Consider the following 23746-nt stretch of genomic DNA (forward strand, 5'->3'; position numbering starts at 1 on the left):
CTACCCTTCCAGACCATTAGAAATCCATTAGGAACTAGACATGTCTCATGTGTTTTAATGAGTTGTTCTGGTCAGCAGTGACTGAGGCAGAAGTGTACACTGTGGGGCAGGTGAGGACGTATTTAGGGGGAAAAGTCCAGCAGTTACTGCAGTGTGCTTCAGTCTGAGCTCAGCATTTTAGCAAACCAGCCTCCTGACAAATAAATGTTGGGCAAAAAAAAAGAAAAGAAAAGAAAGCGTGAAAATGTCATTCAGACATCTGTTATGGTGGGAACTAATATGCTAATTACCGGCACACGACCTACAGAACTAGCCGTTGTGCATTAGCATGCAGTGCACAGGAAGCCAAACTCCGCCTTAATTCAACCAACCGACTCACGAACCGACACGGTTTCATGACTCGGATCATTTCTCTAATCTAATTCGACCACTGAGCTTCGTTGTGGAAGGTGTCGGGCTTTCTTATGATTGTTATGTGCTTGTTTTGTTACGCGGAAGCGATGACAGGACGCCGGTTTTCACGGCGATGCGCCTGCGCATGCGCATTCCGGATGATCGCGTCTCCAAAACCCGGAGCGTCTGCATTGGAAATCTTCTGAACCTGCGACTCTTTCTGTATGCCGAACACTTCTCATGGTTACCTTTCGGTTCATTTCTACCTGGGAAACATTTCTGGAGTGTCTCCAGCCCTCACAGATGAAGCAGCGGGTTTGAATGAACCTGGCGGACGCACTGCAACTCAACCCTGTATTTCCTGTTTTCATACTAATTTACAACTCGTCCCGGGATTAGTCCAACTTCTGGACATTTTTTTAGGAAAGGAAAGGAAAGGAGGTGTTGTCTTTCCAGGGTTCCACTCCCACCCTGTCATGTCCATTTGAATACCTTCATTTGAATAGACGTTTGGCAGAAGGTTTGTCCTTGAAGCTCTTTCAGACTAAATCATTGGGATTATTATGATTTGTTTTTAAAATCGTTCGAGCGCTCCGTTATTAAATCAGTTTTTGCAGGTCCGACATGTCATCTGAAGCTCCATCAGAGGGAAGCCTGGTGTCGCTCGGAGGCCTGTCCATGGACCGATGGATGGCCAGTCTGCCAAGTGGACTCTGGGACATCCCTTTGTGGAATTTGGCCATCCCAGGTATCCGGCATTCGTTGTCTATGTGAACGTCGGTCTCGATTCGGTTTCCTTACAACCCTCTGAGATATTTCCAGTGTGCACCCGATTGTGCATCATAACAACTAACAAGCTCTCACCGTCGCGTAATTTGCCATTGTATTTCCCAGTAGAGTCGTGTTAAAAAGGATAAACGGCTCACTGAATGGGTGGTGGCACGGGCGGTGTCAGGTTGCGTGCTTGTGTGCACCGTCAGCACCACTCCGTAGTCAGAGTCCAGGCTGATGTTAATCCACCGCCGCGTACAGTACATTTACACGATCTACCGGATGACTTGTAATGCGTTTCAATCTCCTGATAATCGTCATACATTTTGTTCTGGCTTTGTTTTGCTTTTTTCCCCTCCTTACAGGAAGTCATAACGCGATCACGTACTGTTTGGATATGAATAACCGCTCGCCCATTGACCTCAAGCAGCCCGATATGCTCCAGAGGCTAGACAAGTACATGAAGCCCATCATACGGCCGTTTGTTTACAAGTGGGCGATTACGCAGGTAAAGGTTCCCCTAAAGATTTGCGCTTCACAAAGATAAAAAAATACAAATAGTTTTATCGGTGTTTACTCGACACTGTAGATTTATACCTAAGAGCTGCTGCTGTGATCATAAAGACGGTCCTGTCGATCATCCCAGGACACTTATTGACAATTTGCTCATACTGAACATACTGTACACACACACACACACACACACACACACACACACACAGTACTGTCAGTCTTTATAGTGTACAGTTGTGGAAGAGTACTTATTTATACTCCTGCTGTCAGGGAGTTCTCTTTTCAGTCTAGTTCCTCAGAAGTTTTCTTCCTCATGCCGCAACGTTAAAATATCACACGAGAGAGCGCTGGAAATCATCCGTGGTGGTCAACAGAATTACTTTGCTTATAATGCCACAGGAATGTGGCTGAAACAAATTAATCTGCTCGTTCCACAGGCTTGCTTTCATGGCTCTCGTCTTAATCTGATCTCCGTTGGTAACTTCGCTCTAGTGCTATATTCATAACTATATTTATATTCGTGAATTTTGTGCTGTCAACAAATCGTACACACCTTGTGCCAGGACACCTGAAATGGACTGATTTATACAGATACAGTTGCAGTCAAAATGATTCAACCCCCATTGCAAATCAGGTTTGGTGTCAAAACTTACAGATGTTCAGCCGTTCGCAACGAACGAATCAAACAAAAATGCTTCAAGAATGATTTCTCCAGTTTCAAAATTATTCACCCCCCCTGAATAGAATCCCTCACAACAGCACAAATATGCAAAACAGGTCACAAGCACACCTGATGCTAAACTAATCAAGGACTTCATTAGTTGTATCAGGTGTGCTTGAGCTGGAACACATGAAATACCTGAACTGGCTAGGGGTAGAAAATGTATGAAATACCTGGACGGGGCAGAAAAAGGAAGGTATCAGCGGCTGCAAGCAGATTTGTGAGAAGGCAGGTTGTGAAAAACGCTCGAGTGACTGTAAAAGACCTGCAGCAAGACTTGGTGTAACAGGCACTGAGGTTTCAGTGAGCACGGTAAGGCGCGTACTAAACGCAGAAGGTTTCCATGCCAGAGCTCCAAGACGTTCACCGCTACTGACCCAAAAGAACAAGAAAATCGCTCAAAATCATATAAATAATCCACAGAAGTTTTGTGATTCTGTTCTGTGGAGCGATGAAACAAAACTGCACTTTTCAGTACGATGGATCAGCGGTACGTCTGGAGGAAGAAGAATGAAGAAAGAACACTCCGTCCGCAGTCGAGCATGGTGGAGGCTCGGTGTTGCTCTGCGGCTGCTTTACATCCTCTGGCACTGGAAACCTGCAGCGTGTGGAAGGTGAGATGGATTCATTGAAGTATCAGGAAATCCTAGGAGGAAACCTCATGCCGTCTGTGAGGAAGCTGAAGCTTGGGCGTCATCTGAGCTTTTTCCTGTAATTTGTCACAGATCCATACAGTACAATGTCCCTTGATTCTCGCCCAATCAAATGACTTTTTAATCTTACTAGCTGTGACTAAAGCCGGCTTTATACTGTACGAATATTCCGGCCCAAATTTGCTTCCGCGGAAACCACGTTTTATAAAATTCATTGTGGAATTCATTTAGCCCGCAGTCTCAGAGCGCACAATGCGATGTGCTCACCGGCAGCCAGTTCAGCGCCACAGCGACCAAAGACAATGAACTTCTGGCATCATGGTTTACATGCAACTCTCTTAAGGTTAACAGCGAGAAAACCCGAGATCTTATTAGTATTCACGAAATCAAATCTGTGAAATGGCTTTCCACTGACTATTGTTGTCATCTCTCCTCCCCTTCAGGTTAAAAGTCTGGGAGTCGTCCTTGACGGTACTTTCCTATACATCTCGTATTGATTATTGTAATTCTCTTCTCACTAGTGTTTCACAAAAGCTTCTTCACAAACTTCAAATGGTCCAGAATTCAGTAGCCCGGATCCTAACCCGAACACCTTCCATCGAGCACACGTCTCCAGGTCCTAGACAACTTCGCTGGCTTCCAGTTAGATACCGGGTTTCAGTTTAAGACTTTACTCTTCATAATTTAGCACCATGATATCTTCATGATCTTCTTTATGTTTATTCGTTTCTCCGATACCTTAGAACTTCTGCTTCTATATCTCTCTTACGGAGTCTTCTGGACGTTTGACTACCCTGGGATGTAGCGCTTTTAGCCTTTGGAATACCTTGCCTGAAGACATGCCTAATAATTCTAGTCTTTCGATTAATAAATCACGTCTTAAAGCTAATTTTATTTTTAGAATAGCTTATTCTGTTTAATATAGCATTTGTGTATTATTGTATATTGTTTTTTTTTTTCATATATTGCTTATGTATCTTATCACTTGTACGGTGTCCTCCTTGAGTGTCTTGAAAAGGCACCCGTGAATAAAATATATTATTATTATTATTATTATTATTATTAGTGAAAATCTGAGAACTGCTATAACGCTCGTCCACCAATAGGAAGAATGCTTACGATCAGGACGTCCGCAAATCCGGTCGTTTTAACGTCAGTACATAAACCAGATATCACAAGCTTCTTACCTCGAGCTCACTCGGAAGCTTTGTACCTGTATTTAATCACAGGTCTATCGTTAGAGGATCTCCATCCTGTAATTTGACACCGAGAACACACGTGATCACGGTCTGTCATAGAAATAAATCGGAAAGTTTTTATTGGGATCTTGTAATCTTTAAACGTCTGCCGTAACTGCGCAGTCTAAAAACCGGCTTCTCTACGCTTTCTTCTTCACGTTAATGCTAATATCACCGTCTGTGCTTTGTCCCCAGTCCGCTATGTTGAATGTCTTTGCAGCACGACCGTCACTCTCCACTGATAATACTCAGATTCGGTGGACTTTAAAACATGAAAATTGCTTTCCATGCCATGAAAGCACTTTTGAAACCTTAAATCAGCAGGACAAACACTCACCGGGCATTAAAAACGGGCGTTAAAAGCATTACGTTTACAATTTGCTTCTAACGGCACATTCTTCGGAATTGGATTTCATTCGCTCCGACGTTGACCGTGCACTACGACTGCTGCTCTGAGAGAAAACCTATTACACAGGAGCACGTTTCTGTACGGTCTCCGGCGCTCGCCGGATCAATCTACCCAGCGGGGGAAGAAATGGCCTTCTGCTACCCTGCTGAAAGCATCCAAGCATCGAGGAGCTGTTTAAGCACTTTTTTTTTCCCCACCTGTACCAAAGCTGATTGAAGAAATGGAAAAGAAACTGACGAAGAAATGCAGTTTATATCAAGAAGACATATGCATCGGGTCTGTGCGGCAAAATAATAATAATAGATCAAAATATCAGTGCAAAAAATCATTCTGATTGTGATGAGTATTCTCTAAAAACTTGTATCTCCATCTCCAAGCTCGTCCAATATTTGGGCCTCGTAGCCCTCTATACGTGACGTTCTTCCCAACACACCCACGTTTCAGGTATTTTTCCTCTTGGAATTCTCAACAAACTTTTGCGCTCGACTATACCGGGTGGGTACAATAACATCAACGCTTGTACGACGCTACGATACGGCGAAAGACCTCCGTCTGCGCCGCGGTCGTTCCTCTTTGCTCCACACTCAATCTGGTCGTTGAAAAAAACAAAACCCCCACAGTACTGAAAAGAAAAGCAGTACGTGTTTGTAGTTAGAGTAGAGAAAATGCTAACGCTTCGTGCAGATACGCGGCATTCATTGTTGATTTATGAAGTATGGGTGTAATGTGTTTACCTCATGCAGTCCCTGATCACCGTCATGTGCATTATTAATGGAGGTACTTTACATTATTCACTGTAGGAGTGCTGCGTGAAGGAACAGTTGGACTGCGGTGTAAGATACTGCGATCTCAGGATAGCGCACCGGCCCAACGACAACTCCTCTGATCTCTACTTCTACCATGGAGTTTACACCACTATTACCGTAGAGGTACATCAAACAGAACTTCAGTTGTTTTGTTTGGTCATGCATCTCTTCATTGCTTCTCTGACTAATCCCCTCCTAACTGGTTGTGGCATATTTACTAAACCCTCCCCCCCTAAACTAATCATTCCACTTCTGATGGTAACGCTTTACACCAGAACTAATTCTGCATTCGACTAAAGCTCGTAACTTGTAATTTCCAACCTCCGACTATGGCAAAACCGAACGAAACGGCCCCTCGAAATGGTATTTCTACTAAGGGTCGAGTCCGGCGTACGATGTCATGTCAATATGGCCGCTGGTTAGCTTGTTGCTAGCGGAACGCCGTCATGGAGGCGGCCATGTTTTGGGCATCCCGTTTGGTAGATTGAAGTTCGAATATTAGGTCATTCAGATTTCCTACTTCCGAGTTCAGTTGAACGCAGCATAATTCAGTACTGAATGCTCGTGCAAGGACGACTGTTTACGATTTTTGTATTTGTAAATGAAAAACAATTTATTAATTTTTCATCCCCATCCTGAGTGTCAATATCAGTTCCAGGAGGTAAGACTACAAACTGAGGAAAAAGTTCTTTTGAGGGGTGGGGGTGAATACTTATGCAAGCCACTTTTATATAGACTAGTCATTTCGACAAACCCTTGTCAACCCATTTTTTTTTTTTGGTGCAAATTCGCATTTTCCCCATTTAAACCAGACCCTCACTAATATCAGTAATCACGCTCGACAGCCGGTCGGTAAACGAAATGGCGGTTGTTATGGTAACTTGATATATTGAGAGATTTTCACAGGTTTGGAAGCTGTGAAATAAATAAACTACTGAAAGCGACTACACGGACGTCAAAATGCGAGTTAGCAGGAAAAGTTCAAAGCGGGGTGGGGTGGGGTTGGAGGGGGCGAATACTTTTGCATGACCCTGTACTGAACACACGCACGAGTGATCGTTTAGTAGTTTGACTCCTTGTTTTTCGTTCCACGACAGACCGTACTGAAGGAAATCAGGACATGGCTGGACGCTCATCCTAAAGAGATAGTCATCCTGTCCTTCAGTCATTTCCAGGGCTTGAATCAAGAGCTCCACACGCTCCTCATCTCCACCATAAAGAGCGTGTTCAACTCCAAGCTGTGTCCTAAAACGGTATGACCCGCTTCACCATGTCCACCTTATAAAACGTCATGTGGTGATGTGAGGAGCTAAAACTGAAGGTTGCAACTAAAACTTAAGCTAGTGCCAGGAATCTCAAGAAAAATGTAAATATATGAGCAAGGCCCACACCACTAGGACACACACCACGGAGGTGCCAGGCTTTTTTTCTGCCAGTCCGAGCTGTTTATCCGGTCTTCGATTACAGGAGCCGATTAGACTCGGGTGTCTGTAGTGAGCAGGAGGCGGAGCTTTGATGAAGATCGTTGTCGGATGGTGGATTCTGGTTATATAGATTAGTCTTTGGGCCAGATTGACATTTTTTTTTTTTTAATCAAAAGAAGAGACGTCTGTATTTAAAAATAAATAAATAAATAAATAAAAATACACACAATCTCAGTTCGTGATGTCGCAATAATAGGCTCGGTGGCTTTGGACCAATCACGACCGATATGCAAATTATTACAGGACGATAGGACGTGCGTGTTTCGCTAGCTAGAACGATCATGGATTCTGATTGGTCAGAAGTTGATTAGTTTCCCCGAAGAGCAGCTCTGAAAGTAGCGCAGCTGTAAAATCACGTTCGAATACGTTATCGTTTCTATAGCAACAGCTCATTCACAGGGGTCTGTACAGCATCAGTCCGCATAAACAGATATTCAAAACACGTGCAATCGATGATATGATGATTGATTGGTCGATTTTTTCTGTAAATTTCTAGAAGGAGTCTCCAGTGTTAGTGCTTTTGTAGGAGTTTACGCTTGGCGGATTCTCGGTAAAATGACGAGTTACTGTTTATAGCTGCTATAACGAAAGCAAGAACGGGAACTAACTTGCCTCGTGGACGTTCCACAGAATTAGACGTAACTATAAACGGATAAATAAATAAATAAGTATGATGTCATTCTTTAAGAAATGTAAAATGTCATCGTTGACAAGTTGAGAGGAGTAGAAGAGGAATGAAATGTTCCGGGACGTGCTGTTATTGGGAAACGATCAAGCTCGGAGTAGTAAGAGATAACTCCGCTCCATCACGCCACCTACTGGTGGATGATTTTCCATATAAAAGCACCGCGTGGAATGTTTTATTCCTGACTTATTGCATGATCGTTTAACATAATAAACCAGGAATACACTGAGACTCGCCGCTTATTGTGGATGTCGTAATCATTTCAGTGTAACGTCTTCCCATCAGGACGCGGTCACGCTGAGGAGCTTGTGGAGTTCGGGTTACCAGGTGATCGTCTCGTACGAGCACAACTTGGCTAACTGCCACACGGCGCTGTGGTCTCATATACCGTACTGGTGGGCTAACAAATGTAAGGCGGAAGCGCTGATCGAGGAGTTTGAACGCAGGAAACAACACGGCCGTCCGGGTAACGTCCATCAAAAAAATAAAAAATTTTGTCAGATGGTTACGCACGAAACTGAGAATAACATATTTTAATTTCTCAGGAGGCTTCTTTGTGACGGGTATCAATCTCACCGAGGACCTGAAGTACATCTGTTCGCATCCCACGGAGTCGCTCAAGGACATGGTCATGTCGACGTACCCGACGCTGCTCGGCTGGGTCCGGGGGCAGAAACCCGGATCCGGCGCCGACTCGCTCAATATCATCGCTGCCGATTTCGTGACCGAGAGCGAGTTCATACCGGCTGTCATAGCGCTGAATGAAAATCTACTGAGTAGAAGCACATGATGAGGATGAGGAGGATGATGATGATGATTATGATGCAGCTCTTGGTTTCCCACAATATTTGGCACACAGGATTTTATGTTTACCTATTCTCTACACTAGACCTATTGGTGTTTGCTGGGACTTATATATATATTTAAAAAAATCTTTTCAGGTACAGGTAGTAATGCTATGCACAAACAGTTGAATGACTTGAATGTTTTTTTATTTATTATTTTTTTATTAATGACTCGTATGACTAATGCGCTGTCTTCTACTCTTAACGTTTTACCTCTTACCCTGGCAATAACCTCTTGGTGGATTTTGAAAGCACACGCTCAGAAAAGAAAGGGAAGAACCTGTAGCGTCGCTCGTTTACTGAAGTGCGACCCTCAAGGCTCGGTACTGGGTACACTTTGAAAAAGTATCTTTCACCTTGGAAAGTGAATTTAGCGTACCGTTCGAATCAAAACCTGACCTTTTTAACCTTCTGTACTTAAAAGATACCATTTTTAAAATCTGTAACCATCCACTAAAGTGTAGCGTCTTCGGGTTTTTACTTTTTTTTTTTTATTTATGTCACGTTACCTCGCCCTCTCCCGCCTCCCCAATAGTCGCTCAAGAATCTCGTGATCGTGATCACAAACGTCTGGTGAGTCGCCGCCGCCGTTACCAGCTCACACGCACCTACAGACTCGGATAAATACGGCCGGACTCCAGGGACATGATATTATGTCGTTAACAGGATTGTCTCCACCTCTACTTTCTCAAGTAAGACTGGGAGATATGACGATATAATATCAATATCGTGATCAATTCTCTCACAATATGCTACTCTGAGTTACCATAGTTACCAAGATACCTTGGTAAAAAAATGTAAATAAATAACAAGCAGATAATTGGATAGTTTTCTGCTGTTTAAATCATTACACCTGTAAAATATAATTTTCCGTCTACAGATTGTTTTGTCCTCTGCTGTGTTTTAAAGATCGTGAAATAAAACGTTTAAGAGGTTTATTTTTTAAATGCAGCGCTACTAAATACTGTGATGCGTATCTTGTGTCGAGGAAACGTCTCGTCATGTTGCGATACGATATTTACATTTTTTTTTTAAATCACGTCAGAGCGAGAGAAATCCTTCAAAATCGAAATGCAGGCTCGCGTTTCCGTGTCGGTTCTGTTCCGGGAAAAAAAATTTCGTTCGAATTTACGTTTCCGCGTCGTCGTTAAAGCTCGTTCGAGGAACAATGACGGTGCTTAAGGTTCCTCTTATAGGAAAATAATCAACGGCAGCGTGGTGTGACGAGTCTCGACGCGAAGGCGCCTTTTTTTAATGTACTTTTTACACAAGTCCCTGTGAATTCAGCCGGGACTACTCTCAGAGACAATTCATCGACACGTTCTGACCAATCAGAATGCAGAATTCGTGACAAGCAACGGTACAGTTACCCCCCCCCCCCTTCAGACTGCATGCTCAGCACAGACTTTTGTCTTTGACTTTATTTATTTCTCGCCTGAAATCATATCAGTGATCTACACAGGACTTTTTTCTGGTCAAAAAAAAAAACAAAACACAAAAGGTCATTTATCTCAGGAGGCGTCTGGCTTTTAGAGTGTGAAATGCAGATGAACGTGCATGCACATGAGAGAATTATAAAAAAATAAAAAAATAAACAGTCTTTATGTCGAATGTGAGATTACTTTGTATTGCAGGTGTGAACGGAAAGCTGGGAAAATCCAATCAGGATGATTATACTACATGGCCGGGCATGCGATTAACCCTGGGCCACTAATATGCAACTTACCGCCTTTGTGGAATTGATGTCAACTTATAACCGACGCCCAAATTTACAGAAGAAAGCATCGGTATAAAGCACAATCCTTTCCATACGCCACATTAACCGCACATACACCGCAGCCTGCCTGAAAAAAAAAAATCATAGCATATATAATACAGTACGTTTCAGCTCGACGAATTACAATACCGTCGCATGCCGCCCTACCATCACCAAAGCCTGAACTGTACTTTATGAAAACTACACTTTGCTGGAAAACAACACGCCTCTGAATCATTTCTTGCTCTACACATCGTTATGACCAGATGTTTAAGAAAAGTCTGAAATAAACGACGCCTGACTGACCGTGTGGAACGCCTTTATAGTAAAGCTAAACGTGTAAACATAACCACAGCGCCATTGAATTCAGGATTCCATTTGGTCAGATTCGTTGTCCGTATCAGCGGCCCTGATGGTAAAGCAGCTGCGAATCGGTATTCGCAGTTTTCTGTAACATTCGTGGAAGGAGTCTCCAATGTCAGCACTTTGTAACAGAAATGTAATGTAGTAGAGATGATTACCTTATATAACAGCTGTGTAGCAGATAACTCACTTCCCCTTGGTATGTAAATGTTCATGTATTACCTACCACATATGAATTTCTGGCAGGGTGCACAAACTTTTGCAATCAGCTATAACCAGGAAATACAGCCCCTCCTTCTGCGCGTCGGCACACAGCTTGTTTTTAGTGGGTTGTTTTATGATTTCTCGACAGATTTGAAGGTTTTACACCCCCATCGTGCTTTTTTAAAAAAAATAAATATTATTATTTAAATGCGTGTATAAATGATCTGTCAGTCAGAAAATGGCGCCAGGTTTAGAAAGCGACGGGAACAACGAGGACTGGATGAAAACTTTACCTGAAGAACTGTGGGACATTCCTCTAACCAACCTTGCTATACCAGGTGTGAAAACTGACACTTTCAATTTATTTAGAATATTTTAAAATGGGATAAATGAACTGTCGTGTGTGTAAATCACAGCGAGCGGATACCGGGAAACTGAAAGAATATCGGATTAGCTACTTTTGTTTCTCGACTCTGTACCTTTCCAATATGGCGAACGCACTTACGTATCGTGATCACTGCTACGTTACGTCGGCACGTCCGCCATATTGGAAAGGTCCCGATTCAACTGTAGACCAATGCAAGTCTATGGACCAAAAAAATTTATTAATAATAATAATTAAGATCTTTATAGTAAAGTGTCCAGAAAGTACACTGAAAATTTTATTTTCATGTCATTCCTCAAGACTAATATGTGTATATACATATATATACACATATTAGGGGCAAACTCAAGTAGGACAGCATGTACAGTGTTAAAAGGTCCAATAGTGACATACATGAACAATAGTTAATTATGTTTTTAGTGTTTCTAATAAGGTTTTTGAGCTGCCTGTTGGCTTTTTTTGGAAATTTGGAAGGTTGGCCGGAAATCATAACAAACCACGACAAGATCTACCAGTTTAGAGAAAGTGTGTTACTTCTTTTCATGCATTGCATTCTACTACACAGCCTAATAATAATAAACAGATCCTAATACGACAATATTTTAATTCACATAATCAGCAGTAACAAAATGAAATGTAAGTAAGATGAGTATTCGTTGTTGAAGTACTGTAACATTAGCTCAATGAACACATACTAGATCACCTCTTTACACACGATGTGCAATGTACGCTTGCTCTTAGAAATACCGAGCACATTACCGCTTAATATTAATGAGATTCTTATAAAAGGTATGTCCTGACATTGACGTGATGTTCTACTATTAGCATTGTAACAAGAATTTGACCTTCATCCACACAGGGAGCCATGATGCCATGAGCTACTGTCTGGATCTCACCTCTCCACTACTCAGATCTGAGTCTGATTCCTTTAGACTCCTCGACAGAGTTTTCTACTGTGTTACCCGCCCCATCATTTACAAATGGGCTACTACCCAGGCATGTACATACCAGATTCAGCATGGTTACACCTGATTCAGCATGGTTACACCTGATTCAGCAGATTCAGAACGATGTGGAACCCAGAGAAGTTTAAGATAAGAGTTTTAGAATCTCCATGTTTTGCTAGCAGGCCTGCTAGCTAATTAGCCATTATTATTACTCTTGGTTATTATGGTATATTTGAACATACTTGGCGACAGTTCAATAAATCACTAAGAATTAAGACTCCAGTACTGAAATCCATTCGTGCTGACCTGCGAGCGGTGATCATTACTAGCAGTTAAACAGCCGGCTAGTTTTCTGGGATAGCAAGAAAACTTATACGATGGTTACGATTTAAGTATTCATAAATTTAAAAAATAAATAAATAAAAGTTTTGATGAATGTAAAGATGTAGATGTGTTCTCAGGCCACTTTTATTCTACCCCAGACCATTTTCTATTTCTTGGACAGTTAAAACATTAAACAGTTATTAAACATTCTTATTTATTCACAATATGACTCTTGTGAGTTGCCATATAAGGAAAAAGGGGTGGGGCAGAACCACTCGATGATGTTAATTTCAGAGTTAGAAGAATGTAACGACAAATCTGAAGTAAAGAAAATAGCCGAAACATTTAAAGGGCAATACTATTGGCACCTTTAAATATTTCAGCTCAGTCCGTTTCCTATAGCTGAGAGAATTTAAGCCTCCTTTTAAAATTCAGCCCCTCATAAAATTAACAATACTCCTGTTTTTTTTTTTTGTTTTGTTTGTTTCTTTTTTCCAAACAGGTCATCAATATTGTAGAGCAACTGCAAGCTGGCGTCCGATACTTTGACCTTCGAATCGCCCGAAAACAGAACGACACGTCACATGACCTTTACTTCACTCATGTGATCTACACCCACGTCACAGTTGGGGCAAGTCTACAGTGGCTTAGCAAAACAATCCAAATAAAAACGAACGATTAAATAGAACGGTTTATATTTTGCTAATAAAATATTTTATGAACAGAATAAAGTAGTAATGTTATTAGAGATATGAATAAAGAGAGAGAGAAATAAAGCTGAAGGAATTCGATACGACGCTTTATGATGTTTTACAGGACACTCTGAGCACCGTCGCCACGTGGCTCTCGGCACACCCCAAAGAGGTCGTCATCCTCGCCTGTAGCCATTTTGAGGGCTTGAGTGAAAAACTGCACGAGGAATTGATTTATTCCTTAAAGAAAATATTTGGCTCTAAACTGTGCCCTTCTGATGTAAGTTGAAAATTAGAGGCGAAGTGAGTAAAAATAAAGATTTCTTGGCGTACGTTGGCCTTTCATCGTCTTTCTGCCGTTTCATTTTGTTCTGGCTCGTCTTGTTCAGGCGGATATAACCTTACGAGGCTTGTGGTCATCGGGATATCAGGTGGTGCTGTCGTATGAGGATCAGACAGCAGTACGTCATGAGGAGCTGTGGCCCGAAATCCCGTACTGGTGGGCGAACACGGCCGACGCCGGAGAACTCATCCAGTATCTCGAGTCGCAGAAACATCTCGGACGTCCAGGTGACGCGTGTTCCTCTTCCACCACAGCAATCTGCCAATGCAAACATTCCTCTTTTTTTTTTTTCGCTACAGAATGATACTTTGTACTTTTTATCCATTTATAGTTACATTGAATATCACGGAACGTCCCAGAAACAAGGTCGTTCCTTTTCTCATTTAAGTTATAGTAGCTATAAACAGTCGTTCCCTCACCTGGCTCTCTTTTCTTTAAAAAAACAAACAAAACTCTTCTGTCCTTAAAATTAAAGCTTTACCTCTAACTGTTCCAAAGCGCTGACACTGGAGACTCCTTCCATAAACGCCATGCAAACATCTCGGTTTAAGGAAACTTCACCACGTCGACGATTACCTGCGTTTTAAAATAAATGAATAAGTAAAAACTCGTTTCTAAAGCGCACCGCCCGCTGTCCGAGTCCCTGTGGACGAGCCGTTGCTATAGTAACCATAACGTGTTAGAACGAGCGTGTTAATATAAAGCTGTCGGTGCTGCCGTTCTAGTAAATGAATCAACGCCTTCTGACCAATCAGAATCCGGTGGTACAAATATTACTTAAAATGTGTTTAAAGCTGCAGTCAGTGACTTTTACATCAAAAAGAACTTTTGTGCAATGTTTGAAGTTTGTCCTCACATTCATGTAGCTTTAGTAGAATATTGAGAAGAATTGAATCATTGAGAAATTCCCGTATCTGTGGCGCCACCTTAAGGTCCTAACCTTAACTGTAATCACGTCAGTCTGCGTTATTTGGACTGAATGTCCGTATCTTAACCCATTTTTTCCAGCCATGATTGTTTATAATGTGAAATACACTTTAAAAAACATCCAGCTGTGGGCGGTTGTGGATCAGGTGGTAGAGTGGGTTGTGCACTAATCGTAGGGTTGGAGGTTCGATTCCCGGCCCACGTGACTCCACATACCGAAGTGTCCTCGGGCGAGACACTGAACCCCAAGTTGCTCCGGATGGCAAGTTAGCGCCTTGCGTGTCAGCTCTGCCACCGTTGGTGTGTGTGTGTGTGTGTGTGTGTGTGAAAGGGTGAATGAGACACGGTGTAAAGCGCTTTGGATAAAAGCGCTATATAAGTGCGCCATTTCCATGGAAAATGACCAGTCCTTTATTGGTTTACTGACTTCCAAGGATTGACTGAGATGCACATCAACTTACACAATGTGTTCATTTTAACCCCAAATGATCATGAGGAAAAAAAATTCTCAAGATTTCTTTCATTTTTTAAAAAAAAAAAAAAAAAAAAAAAAAAGAAGTGTTGAATTAAATCAGCGTCTAAATTTCCGTCTTCTCTGCTTGTTGTCTGTACAGAAGGCTTCTTTGTCGCAGGTCTGAACTTAACCGCAGACCGATGCTTCATCGCCTCCAACCCGCACCTCTCCCTGCAGACCTTAACCATGGACCAGTGGGAGTGCGTGAGGAGATGGGTGGAGGATCAGAAACCCGGAGCTGACCCGACGAGCCTCAACATCATCGCAGGAGATTTTATAGGGTCGATTCCACTGTGCTCCATTATTATTGCTCTGAATAAAACACAGAGGCCCTTAAAGCTGGACGTCTGAACTGTTCTTTTCACTCCACTGTTTTTTTTAAACACACCTGGAACCGCGCCCGTGGATCAGAGAACTGGAGGTACATCCGTCGGACCTTTTATTAAACAGATTTCTTATTAAACTTTAAGACGGGACAGGGACAGAAACGGAGACTTGGTTACTTCTGTACAGTTTTTATTCACTTTAAAATATATATATTTTTTATACAATACATTTAACACTGTTGTGTGATATCTGAACTGCTTTCCTGAATAAATATTTACCCAGCTATGTTCAGAGTGAATAACCAGCGTCAGAAAGAGGACAGAGACACGCCTCAGGTGCGCGGCGCTACGCGACCTGGAACAGCTTCCTGTAGCGTCCGTACGCCTCGGCGCTGATCACGACCTTGACGTTGGCGGTACAGTCGTCATCTCCGTCGTGCACTTCCTGAACGGTGGCTTCCTTATACAGCCAGCTGCACACAAATAAATGACCATAAGCGTGAAAAAGCGACATTCGGACCGAAACGTTCTCGATTCCAAACAAATCCGGTGTCGAATCCGAACGAACGATTCGACTTTCCTTCAGTTTCCCCGCTCACGACTTTAGTTCCTACCTGCATTTACTTCCTGTTTACTGTTTGATGCAATAAACGGATGAAAAACATCAAAATAACCGCGGTTTAATCTCATCATCATAGACAACATATACAATTTCCTTAAATATGACATTACGAAGAAAAATAAAGCTTGAAAGGAAGTTCCAAACATCCATTTTCACACGGTCTTTAACTCGTTATATATAAGAGGTGGACCGATACTGGATTTTACCGATACCGATGACTAAGTTGGGCGTACGGTACCTACCTACCCATAACCGATGAATCGTTTTTAAAACGTATGCTGAATGAAAACACTCGAAGTAAAATAATGCCGAACTTTATTACAAAATTAAACAGTACTGACGGAACCGTGAAAACGTACCGACTCCTCACTTACCCTAACTGAGGGCTGTTGAGGTCCACTTTCAGAATCACGGTTTGTTTCCCGGTCGACTTCATGACGGATTCTTCCACTCTCTGCTTCAACTTGTCCAGCCCCAGCTCGTTGAGCGCCGATATCGGCACGGCCTCGGGATCGGCTGACTCGTAGCTGAAAAATCGGTACGGTGACATGGTGACGTTTTCTGTAAGGAGCCTCCAGTGTCAGCGCTTTGTAACAGTCAGAGGTAAAGCTGTAACTTTTCTACAACTCATCGACGATGAGAATCGCCGTCGACGAACCTCGTCATCGATTAGCCGGCCTGCGCTCGGCACGGGGTGCGTTTACTCGCTACGTTACTTCTCTTCCGAAAACACGCCTCGGAGAGTAAATACTAAAAGTTGTGTCGCAAACGACATACTATACACTTACACTATGCACTGCGTACTCCACCGTCTAGTGTGTGAATTTTAGAAAGGTAATATCGTCTCAAATGGAGCACTGGCGTTTTTTTTTGTTTTTTTAAAAACGGAAGTATAAGCCGCTTCCTAGTCGACGGCTCATGACGTCACACGGACGTAACGTGACGCCGCTAGCTTTAGCGGGTACCCAGAGTCACCGACAATAACTTTCATCAGGTTACTGTTTATATACTTAGTTTATATTATATATAAGTATATATGCATTATTTTTTATGGATGCACAAAAAGCACTGAATGAAACTACAGTCCTACGTGAATAATATATATTCTGGTGTGTGTGTGTTGGGTTCTTTTCAGTCGTAAATAATTGGACAGTTTACAGTTGTGTAAAGTTTTACTCTGAAGTTTATATTTGTAACACTCAGTTTGTGGATTTTATTTGAAATAAACGAAAAAAAAAAAAGGTACTGAAAGTTTGCCCCGCCCCCAATCTGATTAATCGAAAAACTAACCGGGCAACTACTCAATTATGAAAATAACTGTTTAAACATTTCCAACAGTACAGAGGCGTTTACGCCGTTTTCTCTGCGGTTATGCTGATGCTGTGACGGTATCGACATGTCGTCAGGAAGCAGTTCGCGGCCCGTCTGCACACCACGGCGTGCTTCTGGCGGTCTCGAAGCAGATTAAGATCGGCTCGCTCTTACCCTTCGACGAGGTCGATCTTGTTGTGCACCTCTATGATGGAGTTCACGAGCCTTTCTGGGATCTGAAGATTCTTCAAAACGTTAAGCACGTTGACTTTTTGATTCACCGTCTCTGGATGACTGATGTCCCTCACGTGAACGATGAGATCCTGAAAGCGGAGAGAGGACGCCAGTGGTCTCATGCGGACACCGCTTTTTAAGTTACGATTTCAGCGTTCAGATTCAGGTACGTACAGAGTGTGCTACATCCTCCAGCGTGGCTGAAAACGAGTCGATAAGTTGGTGAGGCAGCTGAGACAGGAAGCCGATGGTGTCCACGTACAGCGCGGTCATGTGACCGGGCAGCCGGCCGGCGTGTACCGTCACGTCCAGAGTGGCAAAGAGCTGATCTTTCGGCTGGAGAGCAACGTCACCTGTCAGGGCTTTGATTAGTGTGGTCTTACCTGAGGAGACAAACCGAGATGTGCGCACTAGGCGTGAAAAAAAAAATCACTTCTCGTTCAAGACATACTATTTAAATTCTGCAACGTCACAGAGCTCCTGAACTCTGGATTCCGACGGGTCGTAAGAGGTTTATTTATAAATTCAAGTATTCCTTTTGTTGCTGAACAATCAAGGGTAACTCTGAAGCTGATGGAGAGATCCACAGCTCGGACAGGAGAACCCGATGTATGAAATCCTGTTTGGAGTGTGCCAAAATCAATGTTGGAGACTCGGCAAACAGATTTAAAAAGGTTCTCTGGTCTAATCTAAGAGCACAAATTGCTAAGTTTGCTGGAAGTTGCTCATCACCCTGAGAGCACCATCCCCACTGTGAAGCATGGGGTTGGCAGCATCACGTTCAGAGTTACCCTCAAGCTCTTGATCGCTTCTCTGATTAATCCGCTCTTTACCCGGTCAGTCGCTGACGTTTAGTGGATAGCTTCTTGTAAGCACAGTCGCGTCGTTTGTCCCGTTTTTGATTCTTTTTTTCCTTTTTTAATCTTGGATAGATTTTATATCGCTCCACGTAAACGTTCGAATTTGGGGATGTCCGTTTATAACTAAACCAGGATTGATATTTAAGAACTAAACGAAGTCCCCGACTTGTTTTGCTTGCACCTTGGTTCTCTAACAGACGCCGGGTTCTTCCAGGAACAGGTGTATTTATACGTGACTTATATCACGTCACACTTTAACTGCACACCGAACAACTACTTATGTGATTTCCGAACACACAACAAGTAATTTAGGGGTTTAACACCAATATGGCGGGGGGGGGGAAATACTTATGCAAAGTTGTGTTTTTATGATTTTAAGGTACTTTGCTCCTCATACACTTACATTTATACACACACTTATGATGAGCTATTTTGTGTAGATTCATGACATACAATTCCAAATAAGTCCAATCAGTTCCAGGTTTTAACACTACAAAATGTGAAAATGGGCATTCGGGGGGGGGGGGGGGGGGGGGGTGAATACTTATGCAAGTAATGTTTATTCTGTCTGTGACACTATAACAGTCAAGGTTCATTAATATGTGACAGAATAAATATAATAATAATAATAATGATGCTGCACTCTCACCACAGTTGGTGTAGCCCATGACCGAGACGATGGGGAAGTCTTTGTGTTTGCGCTGCGATCGGAGCATGTGTCTCTTCTTCCTCAGCCTCTCGAGTGCGGCGCGAATCTTCAGCTCTCGCTCCTTCAGCAGCCTCTGCTGCACCTCATACAGGGTTTCACCTACACACACACGCACACACACACACACACACCATACTGCCGTCAAACTGAGCAAAAACCTACAACTGTGTCCAGACCTTCACTGTTCTCTTACCCGAGCCCATGATGTACCTCGAACCTCCACCTTGCTGATCCAAGTTCGCAACTTCGTTTTTCAGTCGTGACCTGGGAAGTCCAAAGAGAAGAACAAAAATTCATACGCTATTAGTCAGATGCTCTGATTTTGCAGTTTATATCATTAATTCATATCCAAGACCTGAAATAAACAAACAAACAAAAAAAAAACGTGCTTCCTAGAACACGTTGAAGTCGTTACGCTGTTAAGGTGCTGTTCGTTAAGACGTGTAACTCGGGGGGGGGGGGGGGGGGGGGGGTGAATATATTAAAACGGCCATCCTGCAGCGAATGAAAGGGTTCACACCCACCATGCCCCTCTGTCGTATGTCTTTTTATTTTTAAATAAAGTTTTCTGTTATATTCCGTAATATAACGTGCAATAGCGTATGCTAGAGGTCGACCAACTTCTGGAGCTATCGGTTATAGGCAAAAATCCACAGCGAAAGTGTTTCCCGGTTACGGGAGCGGCTGAGAAGGGTCCGCTGTCGTCATACGGCACGAGAGCGGCCTCTAGAGGCGAAATAAAAACTATCGCTGACCAATTCTGTCGCGTTATTCGAAGTGTTTATCGATTCGTTTCTATATTTAATTTGTTATTCGGAGCGTTATTTTTTTGGTTCAGTTTGGATGCATATCTTTTATGTATTTTAAAATTTATTAATCGTTTATATATTAATATTTACACATTTATTTCGTTAAAAAAAAAAAGAAAAAAGTACAGTACATTTTCACGGTACGGTCAGAATATAAATGCTAAACGCTGTTTAGCGTGGTATCATTTTAAATATAATACACTGCACCAAAAAAAATAAAATAATAATAATAATAATAATAATAATTCCTTAATTCTCACTAAAAGTGATGTAAACGTAGGAAATGATTCGCTGTAAGTTTGCTGTGTTTGAGTTGTGAACCTGAGCAGTGGAATCTCCGCCAGCGAGATCTGCAGTTTGGCCTCCTTGGTTCTGGCATTACGGCGGAAAATATGCAGAACCAGTGAGTACCTGTCGAACACCTTCACCCCCCAGGCCTCCTGCAGCTCTCTCTGCAACAACAAAACAGGAAACAAATAAACACGACCAGACCGTTGTTGTCGTTTTTTCTCCTCCTTCTTCGAAAGATCACCGACTCTCACCTCCGATACCGGCGACAGACGCTCGACGTTCATAAACACGGCCGAAACGCCGGCGGTTCTTCCGATTTTCTCTGCAGGTATTCACCAGAAATGAGAAAATTCTTCATAAATCACCTCATAAAACGTATTTTTCCAAACAAGAGGGAAAAATCACAGACCTGTGAGCATCTGGAAATTCCCTTTCCCGAAGATTCGTTTCTTGTCCGGTGTTTTGGTGGAGAGGATGATCTTATCCACGACTGTCCAGTTCTGTAAGGTGTTGACCAGACCAACAGCCTCGGCCATCTGCAGATCGGCTTCCAGAAGACGGGATTAAAGAAAGAAAGAAAGAAAGAAAGAAAAAAAGACATGCGATCGTATTTATACATCATGTTGTATTGAGTTCGGTTTCATTGACATTCCTTCATTATTAAAAGTCAAAAACAGTGGATATCAATTCTTTGAGATTATAACGGCTTACAGATTAAATGCCAGATAGCAAAGTACACGCAAGCTACTGTTTTTCATTTCTGACACGAGGACAACGTGCCGCGCTGAAAAGCAAAACCGTCACGACACTGCACTTACAGGTAAAAGGAAAAGTTCATTTTTTCCCCCCGTAATTTAATTCAAAAAGCAGAACTTTCATATATTGTAGATTCATTACACGTAACATGAAATATTTCAAGCCTTTTATTGTTTTAATCTCGATGATTACGGTTTACAGCTCACGGAAATCAAACAGCCGGTATCTCAAAATATTCGGATAAATAATTTGTAATACAGAAATGTCGACCTTGTGAAAAGTGTGTTAATGTATGCGCTCAATACTCGGTCGGGGCTTTAATCCTTTCGCAAGAATTACTGCATCAGTGCGGCGTGGCATGGAGGCGATCAGCCTGAGGCACTGCTGAGGTGTTTGTTCTGGAAGCCCAGGTTGCTTTGATAGCGGTCTTCAGCTCGTCTGTATTGTCGGGTCTGGTGTCTCTCGTAGATTCTCTATGGGGTTCGGGTCAGGCGAGTCGGCTGGACGATCGAGCACAGTAACACCACGGTCAGTAAACCAGTTACTAGAAGTTTTGGCACTGTGGGCAGGTGCCGAGTCCTGCTGGAAAAGGAAATCAGCATCTCCATAAAGCTCGTCAGCAGATGGAAGCATGAAGCTCTCTAAAATCCCCTGGTAGACGCTGCTTCGACTCTCGACTTGAGAAAACACACTGGACCAACACCAGTAGATGACATGGCAACCCAAATCATCACTGACCGTGGAAACTTCACACTGGACTTGGATTCTGTTCCTCTCCACTCTTCCTCCAGACTCTGGAACCTTGATTTCCAAATGAAATGCAATGTTTACTTCCATCTTCCCCGTGATTGTGTGTGTGTACTGAACCAGACTGAGAGATTAAAGCCTCAGGAAACCTCCGCAGGTGTTTTGAGATAATTATCTGATTAGAGATCTTCTCAGGTCCACATTTCTCCATTATAAATTCTTTATTTGAATATTTTTGAGATACTGGATTTTTCCAACGGAGGATGTAAACTTTTGTACTACATTTCTGACTGCAGAGAGGAAAGAGGTTTCAGGGTGTTTGTTATTATTATTATTATTATTATTATTATTATAACAAGCTGCTTATACTGTGCACTGACTGAGATTTACCTGTGGTGAGGTATTGCTTTTTATGTCCCCATTTCACATCAGGATGAACAATGAACACCCGGTGGTCTTCTTCTCCAATTCCTGCAGGTCTCTGCTGCTGAAAAAGCTCCTCCACTTCTTCATCCTCAATAAAATCCTCCTCATCTTCACCACTGTGTAATTCATGACCATCATCATCATCATCATCATCATCATCATGACCAGGGTTGTGGCTTTTACTCTTCTGTTTACAGACAGTTCCTGAGAAAGTCCTGCTGGGGAAATACCACTGCAGACACTTGATATTTTTATAAGTACATATCTGTGGTGTGTGAAGACACAGGTTTGATTTAAACCGAATTAATGGATCTGTCCAGGATGAACATCTTCTCCATGCAAATCTTCCCATTGTGAAGACATGTTTAGCCATAATGCTGTATTTAGCAGGACCCATTTTAGTTCTTTATAACGCTACATGGAAAGTAAGTAAAAGTACATATTATTTACCAGTGAGTCAATAACTTTAGTTAATAACTGGCAGGAAAAGTTTCGCGCAAGAAACTGGTTAAATAAATAAGTCCAAACAGTCCTAGAGTACTAAGGAGTATGTAGCAATAGCTGCGTAGCGGGTTAGTTTAGAATACTCTTAAGTATAGTAGTGCGCTAGTACATAACTGTCCTACTTCCTGGTTTCTTCTTCGCTTGTTTATTAGAAGGAGGTGCAGTAACAAGCGCGACTCATCAGCGCCCCTGGCTCATACCGGCCACTCACACTTACTGCCTGATATTCACTGCCTCACATTCACTGCCTCATATTTACTGCCTCACATTTTCTTCCATATTTACTGCCTCACATTCACTGCCTCATATTTACTGCCTCACATCTTCTTCCATATTTACTGCCTCACATTTACTTTCATATTTACTGTCTCACATTTACTGCCTCATATTTACTTTCATATTTACTGTCTCACATTTACATTCATATTCACTGTCTCATATTTACTGCCTCACATTTACTTTCATATTTACTGTCTCACATTTACTGCCTCATATTTACTTTCATATTTACTGTCTCACATTTACTTTCATATTTACTGTCTCACATTTACTGCCTCATATTTACTTTCATATTTACTGTCTCACATTTACTGCCTCATATTTACTGTCTCTCACTTACAGTCTCACACTAACTGCCTCATATTCAGCCTCACACTTACTGTCTCACCTTTACAGCCTCATATTTACTGTCTCAAACTTACTGTCTCACGTTTACTGTCTCACACTTACTGTCTCATATTTACTGTCTCACACTTACTGTCTCACATTTACTGTCTCACACTTACTGTCTCATATTTACAGGCTCTCATTCACTGCCTCACACTCACTGCCTCACAGACACCACAAAATTACAGTTGTTGATATACATACTTTTTTTTTCAGTCTCTCCATACTGACATTTATCAGTGAGTGCCTTATTTTCTAAAACATAATGTCCCTTACTTCGTTCTTTCTTTACATAATTGTTTTCTTCTTCCTTCCTTCCTTCCTAATATCTTTAGTAGTTTAGTCCGGTCGTGCTCATATTTAAATAAAGATTTGTGAAAGTCTGACTGTTGGATGTGTAAAATATTTGGTTAAAAATGATTTGTTTTAAAATGGCTTCGTGTGCACAATATAGTTCCATTTCAAAAACAACTTTGTAATACACATATGATATGCTTAAATGAATAATAAAA

General features: G+C 42.2%; 3 protein-coding genes across 5 annotated transcripts; 2 read left to right on the forward strand and 1 right to left on the reverse strand.

The window, feature by feature from the left end:
• Positions 1-6: 6 nt before the first annotated feature.
• Positions 7-10101, forward strand: plcxd1 (phosphatidylinositol-specific phospholipase C, X domain containing 1). 2 transcript variants are annotated; one of them, XM_053636465.1, is made up of 7 exons: positions 7-913; positions 1002-1141; positions 1530-1672; positions 5499-5627; positions 6602-6757; positions 7959-8139; positions 8219-10101. In XM_053636465.1, the coding sequence occupies exons 2-7, from the start codon at positions 1018-1020 to the stop codon at positions 8461-8463; spliced, it is 978 nt and encodes a 325-aa protein (XP_053492440.1). In that variant the 5' UTR covers positions 7-913; positions 1002-1017; the 3' UTR covers positions 8464-10101. The 2 variants fall into 2 exon arrangements, with proteins under 2 accessions (XP_053492440.1, XP_053492439.1); XM_053636464.1 differs by having other exon boundaries at positions 1011-1141.
• Positions 10102-10930: 829 nt separating this feature from the next.
• si:dkey-66a8.7 (PI-PLC X domain-containing protein 1) lies at positions 10931-15324 on the forward strand. The gene is made up of 6 exons (XM_053636466.1): positions 10931-11179; positions 12086-12222; positions 13000-13128; positions 13314-13469; positions 13579-13759; positions 15074-15324. Exons 1-6 carry the CDS (start codon positions 11080-11082, stop codon positions 15322-15324), a joined length of 954 nt encoding a protein of 317 aa, XP_053492441.1. The 5' UTR covers positions 10931-11079.
• Positions 14994-23521, reverse strand: gtpbp6 (GTP binding protein 6 (putative)). Of its 2 annotated transcripts, none has more exons than XM_053636461.1 (10): positions 22029-23521; positions 20545-20682; positions 20387-20457; positions 20166-20296; positions 19229-19299; positions 18976-19134; positions 17641-17849; positions 17407-17555; positions 16296-16448; positions 14994-15772 (listed from the first exon to the last, which is right to left on the reverse strand). In XM_053636461.1, the coding sequence occupies exons 1-10, from the start codon at positions 22459-22461 to the stop codon at positions 15646-15648; spliced, it is 1641 nt and encodes a 546-aa protein (XP_053492436.1). In that variant the 5' UTR covers positions 22462-23521; the 3' UTR covers positions 14994-15645. The 2 variants fall into 2 exon arrangements, with proteins under 2 accessions (XP_053492436.1, XP_053492437.1); XM_053636462.1 differs by having other exon boundaries at positions 20545-20671; positions 22029-22090.
• Between the last annotated feature and the right edge of the window lie 225 nt (positions 23522-23746).

This window comes from Ictalurus furcatus, chromosome 11 (genome assembly GCF_023375685.1).
Source record: "Ictalurus furcatus strain D&B chromosome 11, Billie_1.0, whole genome shotgun sequence".
Taxonomy (NCBI): Eukaryota; Metazoa; Chordata; class Actinopteri; order Siluriformes; family Ictaluridae; genus Ictalurus; species Ictalurus furcatus.